This window comes from Juglans regia, chromosome 2 (genome assembly GCF_001411555.2).
Source record: "Juglans regia cultivar Chandler chromosome 2, Walnut 2.0, whole genome shotgun sequence".
NCBI classification, from domain to species: domain Eukaryota; kingdom Viridiplantae; phylum Streptophyta; class Magnoliopsida; order Fagales; family Juglandaceae; genus Juglans; species Juglans regia.
Window position 1 is genome coordinate 9,514,881 of NC_049902.1, and position 22,743 is coordinate 9,537,623.

The window sequence follows — 22,743 nt, forward strand, 5'->3', positions numbered from 1 at the left end:
TTGCCTGTTCCTTGGTTCTACTGTAATCTGAAATGAAAACCTTTAAAATTGGTGTATAACCATAACTGTTTCAGTTTCCCATTAAATCTTATGCCTTAAATTGTTGCTCAATTAAATCCGCCGACAGTCTACGACAATGTTTTCTTCTCATTTTGTAGACAACGACAATCAATTTTAAGAATATTATTTTACGTCCAGAACATTTTCTGGAAATACTTCTGATAAGGTATGTTAGTTTATCTAATCTAGCACTCCTACAGAAGCTCGAAGTCCAATAAATGGAAGATGGTTATAGGCACTTGCGAGAATTGTTGTTTATATCTTCAGAAAATTTGATGTTGAAAAATGTTTTTTTAGCTCTGACTTTTTTTACAAGTAAGGTCTGATATTCAACATAATTGCTTAAAAAACAAATTTAACATAACTGCAGATTGGATTTAGAAAGGTAGAAGACTTAACTGCAGAAGACATTCATAATTATATATATATATATATATATCACAAAAAGACTATCATCAAGCCCATGAACTTCATACTTTTTTGAGTTAGATTTTTTTAAATTAGATTTTGGTTAGATCTTTGTTGATCTTGGCCAGATCTATGGGAAGAGGAGATAAAATGAGGTTTTGTGATCATATTTTGTTCGTTCATGTCCTATTTTCAACCTTGAATTAATTAGTCCAAATTTAATGAGGCTAGAACTATAGTTTTTGCTTCAATTGGGCTGCTGAATTTTTGTATATAATATGAAGCAAATAACCCTGAATTATTTTTCTAATTGCATATATATATATATATATATATATATATATATATATACGCATACATTGCCTATGATTAAGATCATGATGTTATGTTGGGCTGAAAAGATAACCCGGCCCGTACCATACGGGTTGTTTTTTGGTTTGTTTTTTTCTTTCACTTCTGTCTGCCTGCTACATGCCACACTGGGGGTAGATAATTGCTATTGGTCTTCTTGTCAACATAATACAGGTTAAATTTGTACAAAAACTAATAAAAAAAATGTACAAAAGCCATCTATTACAAAAACTATCTAAATTAGAAAATATGAACATCAACTGATAGAAGACTAAGGAGCATCCAACGATCAAATTATAGCAGCTTCTCATCTCTTCCTCCATATCTGCCATTATGAAAAAGTCAACACCAAATTAATAATAGCACATCAAATAATTCAAGTCAACACAAAGTGATTTGTTTCTCTAATAAAGGAGTGAAAATGAAAAGCATACCATCATACAGACCATAAGCCTTGAGTTACTCCTCATCAACATAAGTAAAGCTTGATTGTGGATCATACTCTAAAAAAACACATGATGATTATTAAATGATATAAAAATAAACATTATGAAAAAGTTTAATAAATATGTAAATAAGAAATAAGTTTATTACTCAATTTCGCCTCAAATCTTTCAATATTATCCAAGGAGGTACAAAGATGATCAAAAGAATCAAAGATGTTGGAAAAGAGCAAAAGGAAAAAAAAAATGATGAAATTAAGAATCATTTTCAAACTACCTTGCAATTCAACTATCCCATGAAACAAAGGCTGTTTTCAAACAAGTTATAAATAAAAATCATGTAGCCAATGATTGTAAACGTCTAAACAACAATAAGATAGACAATACATACCCTAATGAGAAGGGCCAGTGGGCCTATAATTCATATATTTACAACCACATATTTCACGATAACACTTCATGAAACTACATCTCCCTGACTCTAATTCTCTCTCTTTCTCCTGCAACTAATTCAAAACAAAGTAACCTAAACATGACTATTTGAGAAGACATCAACCTATTTGAAAGGAAATCAAATGAAAAAATTAACAAGGATTGCATAAAACCCAACAAAACAAAAGAATCTTCATTCCCAACATCAATTTTTCCCTCAATAATTGATGATAATCATCAGTTCATCTAACCTCCAAGAATGTCTTTATTCCCAAACACTAGTTTTCCCCCATTAATTGATGATAATAGTTTATTCATCTACACTCATTGGCTACCCTCATTGACGAATCTCCAAAAACTCAAATCTAGCCTAGCAGCAAAAACTCAAATCTCCAAAAGCCGAAGCCAACTTCATTTAAAAAGGCTTCTGAACCCTCAATGCACACCCACCATGTTCTTTCCCTTCATCCCGCAACAGACCAAAACACATCCCCAGTCCCACTACTCCCTCTTCGACCCATGGGCCTACCCAAGAGCAGGAAACTTAACTCTTACCGAGAGAGAGAGAGAGATGGAGAGAGAGAGAGAACGAACCTATGCGATGACAGAAGATTACAGCTCCAGCAACCTCTGCGACAGGTTTGATCTATATCTGAATCAAGTGGTTCTTTTCCTTTTGACGGGTTCTTCGTCAGAGGATGGTGATGGCGAACGGCGACAGTGACTAGGGTTTAAGTAGTGGGGAGAAGAGAGTTTGAGATGTTTTCAATTTCGACAGAGAGTGTTTTTCTGTTTAGACGAGTTGCATTGTATAAAACCCGGTATTAACTTTTGACCCGATGAACCCATGTTTGTTCGGGTTGGGCAAATCAGGTGTCTCGGATGGATTGGGCCAAGGCCCTTTATGCACAGGCCTAGTAATATGATCATTTGAGGTATTAAAGCACATTAATCAAGAGCAATTAACTTTTCAAATAACGATGCTCTTTATTTTAATTTTTATTCTATTTGCGTTAGAATAAAGTTTAGATTTAAGTTTAGTATTCCCTACAATTTTTCCTATAGGAATATGTTAATGCGTGATTTTGCACAACAGATCGAAACGAGAGGAAGTAGTCATTCTCGGTCCATGGATGTGATTCGAGCCATGACGATGCAGTCAAAAATCCCACAATGGTAGTTTGGACGTCGATACAATGCTTGAACATCCAGCCATAGGAATAAATAATAAATAAATACATAAAATATAAATAAAGAGCGAGTCGTACGGATTTACATGATTTGACATAAAACCTATGTCCACGGGTTGTTCAGAGGTGAAATCCACTATGATGGGTAATTTTACAATCTCTCATAGCTTTATTTATCTCTCAATACAATGGAAGAAATTGAAAATTATGGTGGTTGAAGCAGATGTCTTCCTCCTCAAGAAAGGAGACTTGGGGGGTGTCTGTTTGTAGTCCACAGTCTCTCATCATACGAGGAGTTTCCTTCTCTTTGTAGAGGTCGTTTTCATTATTTGAGTTAATTGAGTCCTAATTGCCTTATAAAACCATTTCCTTTTATGTGTTTGAGTTAACTTGCCTTATCCCATCTTGACCTTATCTCTGGGTTTGTTTCTTGGTTGTTGATTTTATACCCAACAAGTACCTGTGATTCTTAAGGTTGAATTGTTCAACAAGAAGGCCTTGAGCATCTTCAAGTCAACTGTGATAGAGATAATCTGTAGAAATAAATTTTGGAAAGTTTGTTTGCGTGAACGTTTTCCTGATAATCATGTGTTCGGATGGTTGCATGTGAATGTTTATTGTGAGCAAAGAGTGCGTATTTCCATACTTTGTTGGCACTAGTGGATTTTGTTGCTCCTGGAGGTGATTTGTTGTTTGGAGGTTAGCATGTGTTCGTGGTAATCTGCACTTAGATGATTAAAGAGCCCATCGACTCTCTGGGTCCATTCTAGGTAGTTGCTTAGCCTGTAAACTCTTTCCGGAAGGTAACTTACTAGAGGTGGTTGTGGAGTCTGGAGGCTCGTTCCTGAAGGTAACTCGTGCGAGACGATTGTGGCATGAGTGTCAACATTTGGCATTTGCTGAAGAAGACACTCAACTGCATTGGCATTGATGGCCAAGTGCAAGTGTGAGAACACTTGGCTTTATGTGTGGCGGGAGATGTGCTCGACCGTGCTCGTTGGTGATGAGTGATGCACTCAAATGAGTTTCATCATCCTTTGATTGCCAGACGCGAGTAAGAGGGTACTCGACTTGTATTTTGGGCGGGAGATGTGCTCAATCGTGCTAATTGGTGAGAAGTGATGCATTCAAGGGAGCATCATCATCCTTTGATCACCAAGTGTGAGTGCTATGGTACTCGGCTTTTAAGTTAGGTGGGAGATGAGCTTGACCACTCTAATGGGCTAGGAGTGATGTATTTAAGGGAGTGGCATCATCCCTTAATCACTAAGTGCAAGTGCGAGTGCGATGGCACTTGGCTTTGTGGGCAAGGAATGATGCACTCAAAGGAGTGACATCATCCTTTAATCTCCAAGTGCAAGTGTGAGGTCACTCAGATTTGTAGGCGAGGAGTGATGCACTCAAGGGAGCGTCATTACCCATTGACTGCCAAGTGTGAGTGTGAGGGCACTTGACTTTATGGGTGAGAAGTGATGCACTCAAGGGAACCTGACTTTATGTGCCATCACCTGTTGATTACAATTGTGAGTGCGAGGGAACCTAGCTTTGTGTGTGAGGGCACTCGACTTGATAAGGAGATGTTCGACTGCGTTGAGGGTAACCTGTGTACTCGAGTGGGGCTAGACCTGGCAGGAGGAGTGCTTGACCACGTTGAAGGAGGCTAACCCGACTCTTCGAGTGTGGTTGATCTCAGTGTGAGAGGCTCAATCGTGTTGCTTTTACAGGAGCCACACCCAACCGATCGTGGTGAGAGGTTTTCACCAAAAACCAAACCGTTTAGTGTAGATAGTCTAAGTTACATGTTTGAGAGTTGCAAACTTGAGCCAAGTGATGGTCCCTAGACTCTACCACAAGTGCATGGGTTGTGACAAGTAGAACCTGACAAAAAGAATATTATGAGGAGATTCAAGTACCAATTTAAAAAATTTCTTATATTATTTAGACGATCCCAAATTGATGTGACTAACTGTAAATTCTTAACCTAAAAAATCAAATATGAAAGGTTCCTAAGGCTTGGATTTCATCAATTGAATTCCTTTAATGAGTTTAAACTTGGTTTTTTCTTTTTTTATGTGATATCATCTTTCAAGGTATAACACCTATACATATATTAATCTTATGTCTATTGTCGTGATCACATAAAATTAATATAAATTTATTATGCTCTATGAAATTCTTGAATGTAGGTCACAAGTGTGTATATTTATTGCTAAACTACACTGCTAAGGTTTGATGAATTTACGAACTAATATTGAAAGTCAACTTTCGTTACTTCATTCTTCTTTTTTTTTTTTAAAGAAGAGCGGGAAAGTCACATGTCCAATAGTGACCCACTTCCGAATTTATTAATAAAACCCTCACTTATGGCGGATGAATACCGTGGTAACAATCAAGGCCCATGGAAAACCTAACAAGACTGCAACCAAGAAAACATTCTATGACAATCCTATGGAATGAAAAGGAAAACAAAACCACAAAAACCAAACAAACTAGCATCTTAAAGATGGGAGGGATAAGAAATCTAAACGGAGCCTCTGAGAATCCGAGGCATATCACAATAATTAAAAAAACCAACTCAGCGCCTCATGCCCTTCCTTGGCTAACCAATCCACCACCATATTACCTTCATGAAACTCATGTTGAACACGGCAATGCATAGTGTGAGACAATCCAACAACTTCCTCCCAAAAATCCTCTAGGCACCACACTCCACATCGTCTTCTATTCCACAAGAAATAACCACCATTGAAACCATTTCTACTACCACATTAGAAATATGTAAAGATTTACAAATTCTCAAACCTTGAAAGAGTGCCAAAAGTTCCGCTTTGTTGTTAAAACCAAAACCAATATGAGAGGCATAAGCTTGGACAAGTTGACCTGAGTCATTTTGAATAACCCCACCAATGCCACAAGTCCCAGGTTTCCCAGACTACTATCATTCGTATTCAATTTGTACCATCCCGACGGCGGTTTTAACCACTTAACCACTTTGCAACAAGGAGCTTTAGGCACAACCGGCTTAATCTGCATGGCCTCTAGGATCATGCCATCCCAGCGAGACAATTTGATGGGATTTTTTACTGCATGACAAAGGGAACCTAGCCACACACAAATAGAATGAACAACATCATCATTAGTTTCCAGAATTTCTTCCATACAAGCAAGGCATCTTCTCCTCCATAGGCGCCAAGTAATAATGATGGGAGTGAGGCCAACTATATAACCCACCTGAGAATAAGAGCTAGCACGCTTAAACCAAGTCCTAGAATTCTGCTTCCAAGATCTACCAAGAGGAATACCAAACAGAGTGCCAAAAAATGACCATACTTTTTTAGGAAGATCACCATAACAAAGCACATGATTAATATCTTCAAGATGGCCTACACTACAACAATCACATTTGGAAATAAGGGGAATACCAATACGGTGCAATCTCTCATCCACGCTCAAGGCCATGTGCCAAGCCGTCAAAAAATGTATAGACATTTTTAAAGGAAGACGTTTATGCCAAATCCAATTATGCCAACCAAGTGTAGAACCTCTAATACGAATACAATGCCAAGCAGATTTAGTAGAGAACATACCTGTCTCTGTAGGAGTCCAAACAAGAACATCCTTTCCTGAAGAAGGCCCAAATAAAGAGACTAAAATCTCATCCACCTTCTCCTACCCAACTAAGTTCTCCAGAAGATCCACATCCCAACTATGCGACAACCTACACTCTTTAACTTTTAGCAGGGGTGAACCCACTAATAGCATCTCATTAATTTAAGAGACCATTATCCCTCCATTTGTCATACCAGAAAAAAATCTCTCATTATCTAAGTTTCCACTTAGAATTATTCAACAACAGGGGTATACAATTAGCAACCATTCTCCAAAATCTAGACCCTTTAGAAGCCTCTATTAAAAACCAAGGCTTCAAACCCACATATTTTGCTTTGAAAAAGTTAGCCCATAGAGAATTACTTTGTAAAAGATTCCAAGCAAAACGCATATGTAAGGCTCTCTGAGTCTCTTGGAGATACCGTAACCCAAGACCACCTTCTTCCACAAGGTTGCAAATATGTTTCCAAGTCACCCATTACTTTCTATCTCGCCCATCGGATTCTCCCCAAAAGAAAGAGCTCATCAACCTGTGAAGCTTGGTGATAGTAGCTTGAGGGACCTATAAAACAACAAAGAGGTGAATTGCCATGCTAGATATAACATGCCTTAACAAAACTAGTTTTCCACTAGAAGATAATAGCCCCATCTTCCAACCACTGATTGTTTGCCTCACTTTATTCACCATGTCTTCTAGATAAGATTGCTTAAGGCACCCCAAAATAATCAGTACTCCTAGATATTTAAAGTCCATTCCATGAACCCAGTATGACATAATAGACTTCGCTTGTGCATAGGGGAGATTTTGTCCGAACAATATAATGCTGATTTCTGAATATTGATAGTCTGTCCCGACCACCTCTCATATTGACTCAGAATGTGCTGAAGTACTTGAACCGATCTCTGAATTCCATTAGAAAAAATCATTACATCGTAAACATACATCAAATGAGAAATAATAGGCGTACCTCAAGCCTGATAGAAATGGCCAAATTTATTCTCTCTCACACTACCATGAATCATCTGGGATAGGACTTCTTGATGTATGATAAACAAATAAGGTGCAAAGGATCCCATTGACGAAGACCAAGGCCTCCCAAGAAGAAACCCTTGACCGTGACGTTCATCATAACCAAATACCAAGGCTTGAAATACAAGTATTCACCAAGTCACAAAATTGAGAAGAAAAACCAAACCTTTGCAAGACTATAATCAGAAAAGCCCAATCCACACGATCATAAGCTTTCGCCATATCCACTTTCAGCATAATATTTCCCCCGTGAGTTCTTTATTAATAGATTAAACCATTTCCCAGGTGAGACTAATGTTCTCAAAGATACTTCTCCCAGGAATAAAGGCTCATTGCTCAAAAGATATTAGGCGAGGCAGGAGACCTGTTAATCGATTCATAATAATCTTGGAGCAAATTTTATAAAAAACATAACAAAGGCTAATGGGATGAAATTTATCAAAACCTGTAGGCGAATCCACCTTTGGTATTAGAACCAAATATGAGGCCATGAAAAACTTGGGAAGGTGCTTGGACGAAAAGAAATCCAAAACTGCATTCAACACATCAACTTTAACCACTTCCCAACAACTTTTATAGAAACCCAAACCAAACCCGTCAAGACCCGGAGCACTCTTAGACGGAATGGAAGATAAAGCCTTGAAAACTTCTTCTATCATAGGTTCACGAAGAAGTGAGACATTCTCGTCCTCTGAAATGACAGGATCAATGAACTGCTCAAGTCTAGGCTGCTCAACTGGTGGTTCCCCTTAAAGGAAAGAAGAAAAGTATTCCACCGCCCCTTGATGAATGCTTTCCAACGTCTCATATAACACCCCATTCGAACGCATTTCCAGCACTTTCTTTCACCTCCTATTTGCTAGGCAAGCATGAAAAAACTTTGAGTTTCGGTCACCATCCACCTTCCATTTTAATTTTGTCATTTGTGCCAATCTCAACTCTTCCCGTCGTCTCCAACTTGCCAGATCCTAGACACCCATATGTAACTCCCTCTCTAGAATTCCCCCCCCCACTTAATTGAAGCTGTTGCTCAATCTCCTCAACCTGTTTTTCAAGAGCATCAATATGATTCAAGGTATGACCAAAGACCCTTTTATTCCACTCCCTTAAAGCCACCTAAGTTTGCTTTAATTTTCTAGACAAAATCTGAATAGTCGAACCCCCCACCCGAGTAGCCCAAGCTATCCGAACACAATCTAAGAAACTATGGTGATCTATCCACATTTGTTGAAATTGAAACGGGGTCGGGCCATACAAGAAAGGATCTTTCTTCAACTCAATAAACATGGGAGCATGATCTGAAGTAGAACGCGGCAAATAAGAACAAATAACATTTGGGAACAAAGCAATAGAGGGGCTGTCCATGAGAGCACGATCAAGACATGCCCAGGAGCTGGCAAGACCCGACTGCCCATTACACCAAGTAAAACACTCCCTTTCGTAGCCATTTCCATTAGACCCCCTTGATGAATCCAATTATTAAAGTCCTCCATAGCCATACTTGGACGAGGCCTACCTCGCCTCCTTTCTAAGTCATTATGGATAATATTAAAATCACCAACAAAAATAGAGGGTGTGATCCCAAAGTTTTAGAGCTGAGATCATCCTAAAGGAATCTCCTCTCCGCCCTGGTACATTTGGCATAAATCACAGTGGGCAAGAACTTCACAGCTCCTTCACCTACTAAAATAGAAATAAATTGCAGTCTCATCCGAACCACTTGCACCTCACAAGTACTGTTGCAGAGAATCCAGATTTTACCCTCATCATCCTCATTAGAACAGAAATTATCAAATTTCAAACACTGTGCCAATTTACTAGCGCCCTCTAAATTTTGAAAAGGTTCTAAAAGAGCAACAACTTTCGGTTTCAACTTACCAATCAACATTTTTAATATACTCTTGGAGGTCCCAATCCCTCTAATATTCCATACAAAAATGGAATCAATCATTGAGCAGGATTTGAAATTCGGGCATGAACCCGAGAAGAACTTTGCATTTTAACAAACAACTTTTTCTTATACTTTTTCTTACCTTCATTGGCCTCAGACTTTGTAAGATAGTCTTTATCTTGCGGAAAGACCTCTAACTGAACATCAAGCTCCCGCTCTGAAACAATACTTTCCAGCACAAGCGTTTCCTCACCAGGTGCATCCACAGATTCCTCTTCCCCTAGTAATTCAACCTGCACCACGAATGGATCCCGCACCATAAACGGATCCACCCACTTACTGGCCATAACCACCGGGACTTCAGGATTCACCATTGAAGTCTCCCCCATAATAATACTCATTGCATTCTCAACACAAACTGGGAAATATTTTTCTATCTCAATTGCCTTTACACCCTCTGTTTCTGTAGTTAACAGGCTGTCACCGTGCGGAACAGATGGCACCACCAACGACAACACCAAATGATCTACCCTCTCAGACAGTGGAACAACTTCAGACGGACTCGGAACCACTTCTACAATAGCACCCTCTATTTCCATACTAGTCACCATATTTTCTTTTATAACAGTATCAGATGGAAGATTATCCACAATATCCAAGACACTTGGCAGAGGTTCTACCACAGGCTCTGCTCTCGATTCTTCCACAGGTTCTACTATAGGTTTCACAGTCTCTTGATGCCCTTTCGTCACGAAACCGCATGTGCATTCTTCTCAGATTTTCTTGTTCTACAGGTCCACGAATTATGACCCTGCATTTTGCACGTAAGGAAAACTGCAAGAAGTGTTTCATAGACTATCTCTTGCTTCCGGCTAAAAGATAAGCCCGGTGCCCCAATCTAGAAGTGAGCCAAAGGAGTTTTCGCAGCATCCACTTCCACGCATAATCTTGCGCCATCCGTTCTCGTAGCGCAACAAGTCGGACTATCACAATGAATGAACATCCCAATAGGTGGGCTCTTCATCCTCATTAAATTCTAGAGTCCAATGAAAGACACAATAGAAAACTCCATTGATTTCACAAACATCTCACGATAAGGCTTTAGTGAAATCGGCTTCATTAGCCATACACACAAAAACGTTACGAGGACGCCACATGGAAGAGACCACCGGTATGGCTGAGAGACCCCATCAGCTATGAATGAAAGCCAGCATGGCATCCAACAAAGGACGTTGCTTCAAGAATTTGAGCACAATGGAATATCAGAATGGTTCTAAGGAACATGCAATCTCTTCCATGGAGAATTGAAAGTATACCTCACCGTCAACCATCTTTGGAGGTTGGGGCACCAGCACCATCTTAGGGATGGGCTGTGGAACAACAACCACCAAGTCGGCAAAGGAAGGCCAACCTATGCCACCATCAGTGGCTGCCATGTAGCCACTCATGAAGACGAAACCGTGCGGCGAAATGTGAAACCACATTCACCCGTAGAGAGAAAAAATGGTAAAAATGTAAATTTTCAGACGTTACAAACTTTCACCTGCGGTTTCGTTTCATTCAAAATCTCAAGCATGCAATTCATAGCCAGTATATTGCCAAAATGAAAACCGAAATCATCCAATTGCAATTAACAAAGAGTATTCAATATAACCATACTCAAATTATATCCAAAATTTAATGACTACATTCTAGCCCTAGAATAAGAAAACTATCAAATTATAACTAATAAAACAATCTAATTATTTCACAAACATAAATTTGAATTCAACATCCTTAATAAAAATTCATCAACTAAAAATTAGAGAAAGAAAAAAGAACTCTGTAATTGCATAAATCATGAGCTTTGTTCTTTCTCTCCGAATTACAGCTCTTCATTCAATCCCTTTTTTCTTTTTCATTAATTCCTCTGGTCTTTTGACATCCACTTCCTTCTTTTTTTCAATTTTAGCACCTTATCTTTGACTAGTAATAGTTGCCGGCCATCCAATCAATTCAAAACTGATTTTCCTTTCAAATTTTAAAAAAATTTCCCCCATATCTACTGCTGAAATCCGGAATTATTTGCTTATTTTAGTACCAGATGTCCAACTAGATTTAGAGCATCAAAGTGACATATTTTAGAGTTGGGCCCTTCATAAAAGTTTTAGATCTTGTTCTTAGCTTTTCAATTCACCTAGGCTTGGTTTATTATGACTTCTAGAACTCTATATACAAGCTGAAAATCGAAATAGGGTCTAGGCTGCAGTAAACTTATGGACAGATTCAAACTTCTCTGTTTCTGCTAAGTTTTGAATTTCAAAACAGAAGAACTGAGTTTTAGACTCTTCATATAAGTTCTAGGCCTACATCTTAGCTTTCCAGCATAACAAAAAAGACTTGAAAATGATATCTGTAGCTCCATTTAGAATAAAAAAACCAAACAGTATTCTATTTTGACTAGACCAGCCCAGCCCAACTAGGATTTGCTCTCTAGGCCTAACCCAAATTTTGCCTCTTCATATCAGCCCAATTTCAACCTATTTCCTGCAAAATACCAAGAATTCAAAAAATTAAATAAATGTAAAAAAACCTGAAATTCTAGACAAACAAGTTAAGAAACATACAAAACACTCTGAATCAAAACAATTAGGACTAAGAAAATGTGTGAAATAAATTTCCACATCAAATACCCTCAAAGTTAAATGTCTGTTTGTCGTCAAGTAAAAGGAAAACTGTAAAAATAAAGGACAATAATAATAGTTTGGCGTAACTCATCACACCCAAAGGACCTATTATGCAAACATCAAATCTTCAACTTAGGACATAAACAATAGCAAATAAAGGAAAACTAAGCATACTCACATTCTCTAGTTCAAATGTCCATATATAATTCCAAACTCAATCATGTTTATTATGCAACCAACACAATTGAATCATGTAACAACTCAACCTATAATCACCCATTCTCACTACTACAAACAAGAAAGCAAACTAGATATATATAAATATATATTTTGCAATTTATTCTTTGTCTTTAAGTTGTCACTCACCTTTTGACGTGAATACAAACATTTGTGATCGATGCACCCGGTTACTCAACAAGTCACACACTTAAAGTGCTTTTGCATACTCATATTTCAAGTTGTCATTTGACGTAAAAGTAAACATTAGTAATGAATACCCCTAGTTACTAAGCAACTCAAAATATTGGAGTAGATAGAACTTTGTACACATTTATTTATTCAACTATCTAATCATTATCACTCTATTTAATTAAACCATAGGACTAGATCAAAGGGGATAATAATAAAAAAAAACATTACCATCATCTTTTATGCATAGTCACACAACTTTGCAAGGAAATGTGTACTTCAATAATGCTAAAGAAAACAAGTATGCTTAATCTTGCTTTATAAATATCGCTTATCCCAAATAAAAAATTCAATGTTTAACACAATAAAGAAACCAAAAGTGTAATGTTGATCCTAAATAAGTCGCACACTAGTACAAATGCAGGTTCATTTCTCCTAATCTTTCACATAAAAATCTGGTTTGGAAGACATGGATATGATCATCAAAATTTTCTTTCTCAAACAAACATAGCCAACATTAGCATTCAACATAATCAAATATCCACTCCCTCAAACTTAAAATGTGGAATGAAAGAAAAATGGAAGATTAATACTCCCCTTTTAGCAAGGCTGAACACAACGAATATCCGATTGAATTGAACACGAATTAGCTTTTTACTTGATTTTTCCAAATCTACACAACACAACCAAAACAAGGTGGCCACAACCATCATTATTAAAAAAAATAAAAAAATAAAAACTTAAATAAAAACAATAACTAAAACAAAAGAAGCACTTGTTTATAGTCATTACCTTGACTTCTATACCATCAACCATAGGTAGGATTTTTCAAGGGGTAAGTAACTCATTTAGGAACCACATTACCAGCAATATTGTAGCGTCCTATTCCCAGAGGTCCGGAGAGTTAACTCTTAATACCCAAAATCAACTTAAATAGTACAACTATAAAATCCGAAAAATCCAATAAAATATTAATCAATTTAATCAATCCAAATATCTAAATTCCTCCATGGGGACAATAAAGAAAATCTCAATAACACAAGTTAAAAACTCTTCAAAACTCGAAATTATCCTTAACTCATCAAATCAAAATACCCAAATAATAAAATCAGTTGACTAACTACGACTCTCAAATAAGCACTTGTACCCTCAGGTACTTATTCCACTCTGATCATCACACCTGCTAAAACTTCCTACTCTTGTTCTCTAGCTGAACCATCAAAATTATCTGAAAAATATATAGAGATAAGGGGTGAGTTATCAACAACTCAGTAAGCAGAAGACATATACTAGTGTGTAAATATGAGTATTTACAGAAATCAAAATGCAGAACAAAATATTTTCATTTTCAGAGTGCGGAAACAATACATGTTATCAAAATATCAGAGCGAAGATTTAGAAATAATTTCATTCAAAAATATTCTTTAACATAGCATAAAGGATCATCATCATCATCAGAACATCATATCATAACAGAGGCCTTGTATAACCTCCGTGGTAGGGTTGTGCAACTACGGATAATCAAGCAGAACGTAAATCACTCTGTCACCAAGGTGTGCACTCAAAACAGAGACCACTACTATAACCTGTGGCAGGGCCGTATCCACTATTATTACCCGTGGTTGGGCCGTATCACTATTGTAACTCGTGGTTGGGCCGTATGCCACTATTATCACCCATGGCATGGCCTTAACTGAACAGAGCAGAAACAAAATCAAATTCAGAATCAGAGAGTCATGCCAAAGGTTTTCAGAAACCACGTCTTATCCAACAGAGTACTGAACAAAATTTTCGGAATAGAACAAAATCATATCACAACATAATTTATGCACAAACTTCATATTCGCTCTCTTTTTCATAGTTCAAAAGCAGAATGTCAAAAATAAGCTCATGTCTACACCAGTCATGACAGAAAATACTTTCTTCTTAAATAGAATCTCATGAATAACGCAGAACAAATAACTGAGGTTGTTTTCAGATTTCTTTTCATAGCAAAACATGCACATTTTCCAAAAAGGACCTCAGTTCATTTTATTTAATGCAAAGTCTAGCATAGGAACCCTGCTTACCTGGTGGATTTCTTAGCTTTTCAAAATTTTCCTAAAAAATGCCGAATAATGATTAATTGTCACCTATAAAATAATTACATAATTCTCGTAAATTTCTAATCAATCACGTAATTTGATATTCAAGCCTAAGCTTATAAAATAATCTACTTTCATTCCTCAAAACTTAAAATCCTCGTAACCCCAAAATATATCATCCATTTCTAAAATCGCCAATGTCTATCTAATAACTTTGACTAAAAACATTTAAAAGTCTAACTTATTTACTATTAAAGTGTAATTATAAAATCTAATACTAGATAATATAATTATACCAAAATATTTTAAATTATGCGGCAACCATATAATAAACTAAGTCATAGTAAAAAATACAACATTCTCGATTATTCTTTTGAAAGAAATAACAAATTTAAAGCACTTTAAGAAACATTTTTTACTAACATAATATAAGAATTATATGTAATCATAAAACCCTTCGCAAAAGTCAACCCAACCAAAAAAGATATAAAAACTCAAACCACCTAGTGATTTGGCTTGTAACTCAAGGGTAAAATTGTAATACCCTAGATCTAATCTTCCCTAACCTTACGTAAGAGCAAAACACCTCTAAATGTAGGGCAACAAGTTACTGGAACCACAAATACATGCGACGGAAACTCACTAAAAATGGAAATTTAAGCCAACTAAACGCTAACGGCACTATCGGGATCCACTAAAACTGAAATTGTTTTCAAGTGTGAAAAGAAAGAGGCAGCGACGAGGCTCACCGAGGAAGGAGGCTACACCAGCGATTCGGTCGAAGTTGAGTGGCTTCGGTGGATATGCTGGCAGCTGGGTGGCGTGCTGATGATGAACATACGGCTGAACAGGGCTGACGAAGAGTATTTAGACGGCGGTTTGAGGTTGGCTGGGTGGTTCCCCGTCGTCTAACAAGGCTGAAAAACTGAGGGAGCGAGGCGATTTTCTTACTCTGTTTTTGGGTGGCTAAAACAGGGGACAATGAGACCGTGTGGGGTACGGGTTCACTGTAATGACCTTGGCGGCTTCATGCATGGAGGCTAAGGGAAAAAAAACAAGTTAAAGATGGTGACTGTGTGCACGGCGGAAGAGCCGCGATCCTTGGAGATGCAGTGTGCACGGGTTGCGTCGGTTTCGTTTGAGCTGGGAACGGAGGTTGCTGGTGACAGCAGTATGGACGATGGAGGGCTGGCTTATGTGGGGTGACTCTTGATACGGGAGTGCAGGAAACCGAGGGGATGGAGGCTGGCTTGCGATTCTAAGGTGGTGCAACGACTTGTGTTTGGGTAGTAGTTTTACTAGCATGGAAAAACATGTGTCTATAAATATAATGAGAAAACTCTAGAGATAAGAGAGACATGTGTGCGGATGGAAGGGTAAGTCGTGCGTGTGCATGCATGCTGTGGACGAGAGGAAAAACTGTAGGGGTGAAAAAAAATAAATAAAGACGGAAAGAAAAAACAAATAAAATTAAATAAAATGAACTAAAATTAAACAAATAAAAAGGAAAAAAAACTTGATTGGGTCCGAGTGTTACAAATATAAGGCTTCAAATGCTGCCCACTAACTTGAATACACCAGTGACCTTACTATGCACCTCAACAGCACCATATGGATACACTTTTGCTACTGTGAATGGGCCAGACCACCTAGACTGAAACTTGAGTTAAAGAGTAACATCTGGTGCCCAATTTCAAAGTTTTCAATTTGAAGATGCTTTTCATGCCAATGTTTGGTCTTTTCCTTGTAAATTTGAGCATTATCATAAGCATCCAACTTAAACTCCTCCATCTCAATCAACTGTAACAATCTCTTTTCTCCTGCAGCTTTCAAATCCATGTTCAACTCCTTATTTGCCAAATAGGCCCTACGTTCTAATTCACCTGGTAAGTGACAAGACTTTCTAAAGACAAGTCTGTAAGGAGACATACCCAAAGGTGTCTTGAAAGCTTTCCTATAGGCCCAAAGTGTATCATCTAACTTATTCGCCCAATCCTTCCTTGACCTGCTCACAACTTTCTCCAAAATTTGCTTCAATTCTCTATTTGCAAGTTCCACTTGCCCATTTGTTTGGGGATGATAGGCAAGTGACACCTTATGAGTAACCCTATATTTATTCAACGAAGCCTCAAATGACCGGTTACAAAAATGAGAGCCTTCATCACTAATAATGGCTATCGGCACACCAAATCTTAAAAAAATATTTTTTCACAAATCTCATCACCACCCGAGAGTCATTAGTCTGAGTTGTAGTAGCTTCAATCCATTTAGATACATAATCCACTGCTACCAGGTTGTACTGATTGTTGAAGGAAGAGGAAAGTGGGCCCATGAAATCAATTCCCCACAAATCAAACAGTATAACCTCCAGGATATTGGTCAAGGGCATCTCATTCTTTTTCCAAATATTGTCAACCCTCTGACGTCTACCACACATGCTCACATCATGTTTAGCATCTTGATACATGGTCGGCCAGTAAAAACAAGACCACCATATCTTTGCAATTGTCTTGGAGGTACTAAAATGTCCACGACACTCCAAGGAATGACAATGGTCAAGGATATCTAGCATCTCATCCTGTGGCACACATCTTCTAATTATCGCATCTGCACATCGTTTATAGAGTAGCGATTCTTCCCAGAAATAATGCTTCACATCCCACAAAATTTTTTTCTTCTGATGATGGCTTAAATTAGGGGGAACAATAACACTCACCAAATAGTTCACCAAATCATTATACCAAGGGATGACTGAAACACCAACAATTGTTCATCTAGAAAGCTTTATTTAATGGACACCTCATATGCTCTTGATTGCCCCTCTAATCTAGACAAGTGATATTCCACCACATTCTCCATGACTATCTTGTCTCAAATCTCAATATCAAATTCTTGAAGCAACAACACCCACCGAATAAAACACGGTTTGGCATCTTTCTTTTTTAGCAAATACTTGATTGCTAAATGGTTTGTATATACGATCACCTTTGAACCTACTAGATAAGATCAAAATTTGTCAAAAGTAAACACAACATCAAGCAATTCTTTTTTAGTAATTGAATAATTCAACTGTGCATTATTTAAAACTACTACTAGCATAATATATAACATGCAACTTCTTGTCTTTTCTCTAGTCGAGAACAACATCCAAAGCGAAATCAATAGCATCACACATTAGCTCAAAAAGTAAACTCCAATCTAGAGCTGCCATAATTGGTGCTGACACCAACTCTTGCTTCAACCATAAAGAAAAGTGAATGTGGTCTTTTCTTGGTCTTTGGGGGATATAGGAAGCTGGTTATATCCTAAATAACGATCTAGAAAATAGTAATATGAATACTCAGCAAGTCTCTCAAGCACCTGATCAAGAAAAGGTAAAGGAAAATGATCCTTATGGGTAACATTATTAAGTTTCCTATAATCTATACATATTCTCCACCCAGTTACTGTCCTAGTGGGAATTAATTCATTATTTTTATTATGCACCATAGTCACCCCACCCTTTTTAGGTACTACATGCATTGGACTAATCCATGAACTATCAGATATATGATAAATAATCCCTACATCTAACCATTTAAGAACTTCATCCCTAACTACTTTCATGTTAGGATTTAACCGTCTTTGATTTTCAACAAGAAGTTTATGGTTATCCTCCATTACAATTCTATGCATACACAATGAATGGCTAGTTCCTCTAAGGTCTGATATAGTCTATCCTATGGCTTTTTTTTTCCCTTTCAATCCCAAAATACTCATCAATTCGTCAAGTTTATTATTAGACAAAGAAGCACTCACAATCACAGGCAAAGTATTATTCTCACCTAAAAAGGGATACCTGAGATGTGAGGGTAATGAATTTAACTCTAAAACTGGTGCTTGCACATTAGAAGGGGGAATGAGTGGCTTACCTTTGCCTAGATCCTCAAAATCAATACCTTTCTACTTCGGCTTAGGACATGTAGCCTCTAATGCACACACCACTTCTGCAACCTCCAAATAATCATATTTACTTGTCCATGCACTCACTAAACAAGTCTCGAGAGGTACTTTAGTATTTTCAGCCCTAAAAACCTCTTTGGTCGACTCATCTACAACATAAAATTGAAAAATATAATCAGTTAAAGAAGGATATTTAGCAACTTCGAATAAATTAAATTCGACCTCTTCTTCACCAACCTTCAAAGTTAGCCTACCATTCTTAACATCTATGACAGCTCCAGTTGTGACTAGAAAAGACTGACCTAAAATGATAGGGATCTCGGTGTCTTCTTCCATCTCCAACACAATAAAATCAACTGGAATGATAAACTTCTTTATCTTGATCAGCATATTCTCAAGAACACCCAAAGGATATTTCACCTATCGGTCAGTTAGCTGCAAAGAGATGGTAGTAGGCTTCAACTCCTTTAATCCAAGTTGCCTAGACAAAAATAAAGGCATTAGTAGAACACTAGCACCTAAATCACACAAAGTTTTAGAAAAACTAACATCACCTATAGTACAAGGGATAGAATAACTCTCTGGATCTCTTAGCTTTGGTGGAAGCTTATTCTGGATAATGACACTGCATTCCTGCGTCAACGCAATGATCTTGAAATCCTCCAATTTCCTCCTCTTGGACATGATCTCCTTTAGGAACTTCGTATAGGCAGGAATCTGTGCTAAGGCATCTACAAAAGGAATATTAATATGGAGCTGCCTAAGCAATTTAAAACATTTCTCAAGCTGTTGATCAATTTTATTTTCAAAAGGAAAAGGAATGGAAGGGACATAAGGTTTGACTGGTGGTAGGGGGGATGGTGTCTTGACTAGGTCCTCAACTTCTTCATCGACCTTTTTGCTCACCTATTCATGGTCTACTTCATCACCAACTACAGTCTCACCAGTTACTTGACCAAGTTGCTTACCACTTCTCAAGGTGACTACCTTGCAATGCTCATTTGGATTGACCTCTGTCTTACTAGGAGAATTGCCCTGTCCATGAGAATTGATGGAACTCGCTAACTACCCCAATTACATCCTCATGTTGGAACTCGCCAACTGGTCAACCTTTACTTCCAGTCTCTCAAATCTCTTTGAATTGGCATTAGTTAATTTCTTAATAGCTATCTAGCAAGGCTGCTTACTTTCTGGTTGGGATGGTCTTAGTTGGAAACTAGGAGGATGTAAAGGTCTAGAATTGCTACCTTGGTTACCTTGATCTTTCGATAAAAAGTTGGGATGATTCCTCTAGCTTGGGTTGTATGTGTTGGAATAAGGGTTGTTCTATTGCTACTGCCCGTTAAAATTAGACACAAAATGGGCTTGCTCTACATGCATACAATCAAAAATCATGTGATCTCCTCCACAACAATCACAACTCAATATAGTACTAGAAATAGAATTCACATTACCCAGCTTACTGAACATATTTACCAGAGAATCAACCTTGGCATTCAACATGTTTATGCCATCTACATCATACATACCTAGAACTTTCTTAGGCATACCTTTTTCATTAGACCACTAATAATTGTTAGAGCTTGTTTCTTCTAACAACTCATATATCTCTTCTGTTGACTTCCTCATTAAATTACCTCCAGCAGCTGCATCTATGGTAATCCTGATTGAATATGTTAATCCATTATAGATAGTCTGTACAATTAGGCAATCAGGAAGACCATGATGTCGACACTTCCTCTACAATTCTTTAAATCTCTCGCAGGCTACATACAAAGATTCACTATCAAACTGAACAAAACTGGTAATATCATTACTAAGTTTGGTAGTCTTACTTGGGAGAAAATACTTAATCAGAAAACCTTATGACAAGGCATTTCAAGTGGTGAAAGAGTTAAGCACTTTGGAATTCAACCTGGCCTTGGCTTTATCCTTTATAGAAAATGGAAAAAGTCGAAACCGAATAGCATCATCACTAACTCCATTCATATTAATTGTATCACAAATCTCCAAGAAATTGGCAAGGTGTGCATATGGATCCTCCAGCAGGTCCTCCATCAAACTGCCCTGCTGCACCATCTGGATGAGACCAAGCTTAATCTCAAAATTATTAGCATTGATTGTAGGTCTCACAATGCTGGGTTGAGTACCATTGACATTCGGCACAGCATAGTCACGCAACACCCTCTTATTCTGGTTATCTGCCATGGCTACTGCTTGTTTTTGCTCTATCTCCAATATTTGTTTTCTCCTTAGTGCACATAGAGTTCTCTCAATTTCTGGATCAAAAAAGTCAATTAGCTCACAATTATGTATCATACACTAAATACAGAAAATGTAAATTGACAAACAACCTAAAAACTTTATGAAATTTGGCCTCGAGAAGATGGGGCCAATCTAAATAAATAACAAAATAGAACAATACAATCTAAATTAATACAGGAATTTATTTGTATTAATATTGAAAACAATCTTCCCGACAATAGTGCCAAAAACTTGATGGTCCTTAGACTCTACTACAAGTGCATGGGTCGTGACAAGTAGAACAAGGTAAAAAGATTATCATTTCCACAAGGAGGACATTTAAGTACCAATTTATAAAATTTCCTATATTATTTAGACTATCCGAAATTGATGTGATTGACTGCAAATTCTTAACCTAAAAAATCAAATATGAGAGGTTCCTAAGGCTTGAATTTCATCAATTGAATGCCTTCAATGAGTCTAAATATGGTTGCTTGCATTAATGTTTTGCTAATTACAATGATCAAATTTCCTTTTTTTTATGTGATATCCTCTTTCAAGGTATAACACCTATACCTATATTAATCTTATGTATATTGTCATGATCACATAAATTAAAATAAATTCATTATGCTCTGTAGAATTCTTGAATGTAGGTCACAAGCGTGTATATTTATTTTTAAACTACACTATCAAGGTTTGATGAATTCAAGAACTAATATTGAGCTTAAACTTTCCTTACTTCATTCAACATCTTAAGCACGCAATTCATGGCCAGTAAATTGCAAGAATGAAAACCAAAATCATCAAATTGTAATTAATAAAGGGTATTCAATACACTCATACTCAAATCATATCCAAAATTTAATGACTACATCCTAACCCTAGGGTAAGAAAACTAGCAAATCATAACTAAAATAATCCAATTATTTTGCAAACATAAATTCAAATTCAACATTGTTAATAACAATTCAACAACTAAAAATTAGAGAACGAAAACAAACCTCTGTAATTGTAGAAATCATGAACTTCATTCTTCCTCTCTGAATTACAGCTCCTCCTTCAATCCCTTGTTTTTTTTTCATTAATTCCTTTAGTTTTTTAAAGTCCACTTCCTTCTTTTTTGAATTTCAGCATCTTAGCTTTGATCAGTAAGAACTGCAGGCCATCCAAACAATTCAAAACCAATTTTCCTTTCAAATTGTACGTTCATCCATGAGAAGAAACAATAAATAAATACATAAAATATAAATATATAGAGAGATACAGATTTACGTGGTTAGACATAAAGCCTACGTCCACAGGTCATTTGGGGGCAAAATCCACTATGGTGGATGATTTTTTAGTCTCTCATTGCCTCGCTTATCTCTCAATACAACTGAGAAAATTGAGAATTTTGAGGGTTAGAGAAGATGCCATCCTCCTCAAGAGATGAGATTTGGGGGTCTCTTTTCGTAGTCCAAAGTCTCTCATCATCTGAGGAGATTCGTCTCTTTATTATAAAGGTCTCTTTCCTTTTTTGAAGTAATTGAGTTATACTTGCCTTATGAATCCCTTTTCTTGTAGGTGTCTTAGTCAACTTACATTATCTCTTCTTACCCTTATCTCTAGGTTTGATTCTTGATTTATGATTTTATACCCAATAGTATATAGAAGTGGAGGGTAAATCTACTTTAATAAGTCTGTCAAAGCCTCCTTACTAGGACATTTTTTAAGAGAAATGTTGTAGTAATAAAAAGACTTCACAATAATAAACTCATAAATTGATACGGTTTGATATGATACGTCATATTATAAAGTTAGTTTTATTATAAAATAGATCTAATATATTGGATGAAAGCACGTCAATTTGTGAATGACTTTTATGAAATATATATATTTCATGTGGCGGTAGCTAGCACTTTTCATTTTTTAATATCTTCTTAGCTCGAAGCTTTGGATACTTTACAAATGGTGTTTATCTTTATACAATCAAGGCAATTCCT

At 37.0% G+C, this 22,743-nt stretch overlaps 1 protein-coding gene and 1 non-coding gene across 2 annotated transcripts; one reads left to right on the forward strand and one right to left on the reverse strand.

Moving 5' to 3' along the window:
* Positions 1-16,198: 16,198 nt before the first annotated feature.
* LOC108983565 lies at positions 16,199-17,039 on the reverse strand. The gene is made up of 2 exons (XM_018955243.1): positions 16,797-17,039; positions 16,199-16,666 (listed from the first exon to the last, which is right to left on the reverse strand). Exons 1-2 carry the CDS (start codon positions 17,037-17,039, stop codon positions 16,199-16,201), a joined length of 711 nt encoding a protein of 236 aa, XP_018810788.1.
* Positions 17,040-20,231: 3,192 nt separating this feature from the next.
* On the forward strand, positions 20,232-20,338 carry LOC118347795. Its single transcript, XR_004800942.1, has one exon. It is a non-coding gene; the product is annotated as a small nucleolar RNA R71 (small nucleolar RNA).
* The last annotated feature ends 2,405 nt before the right edge of the window (positions 20,339-22,743 follow it).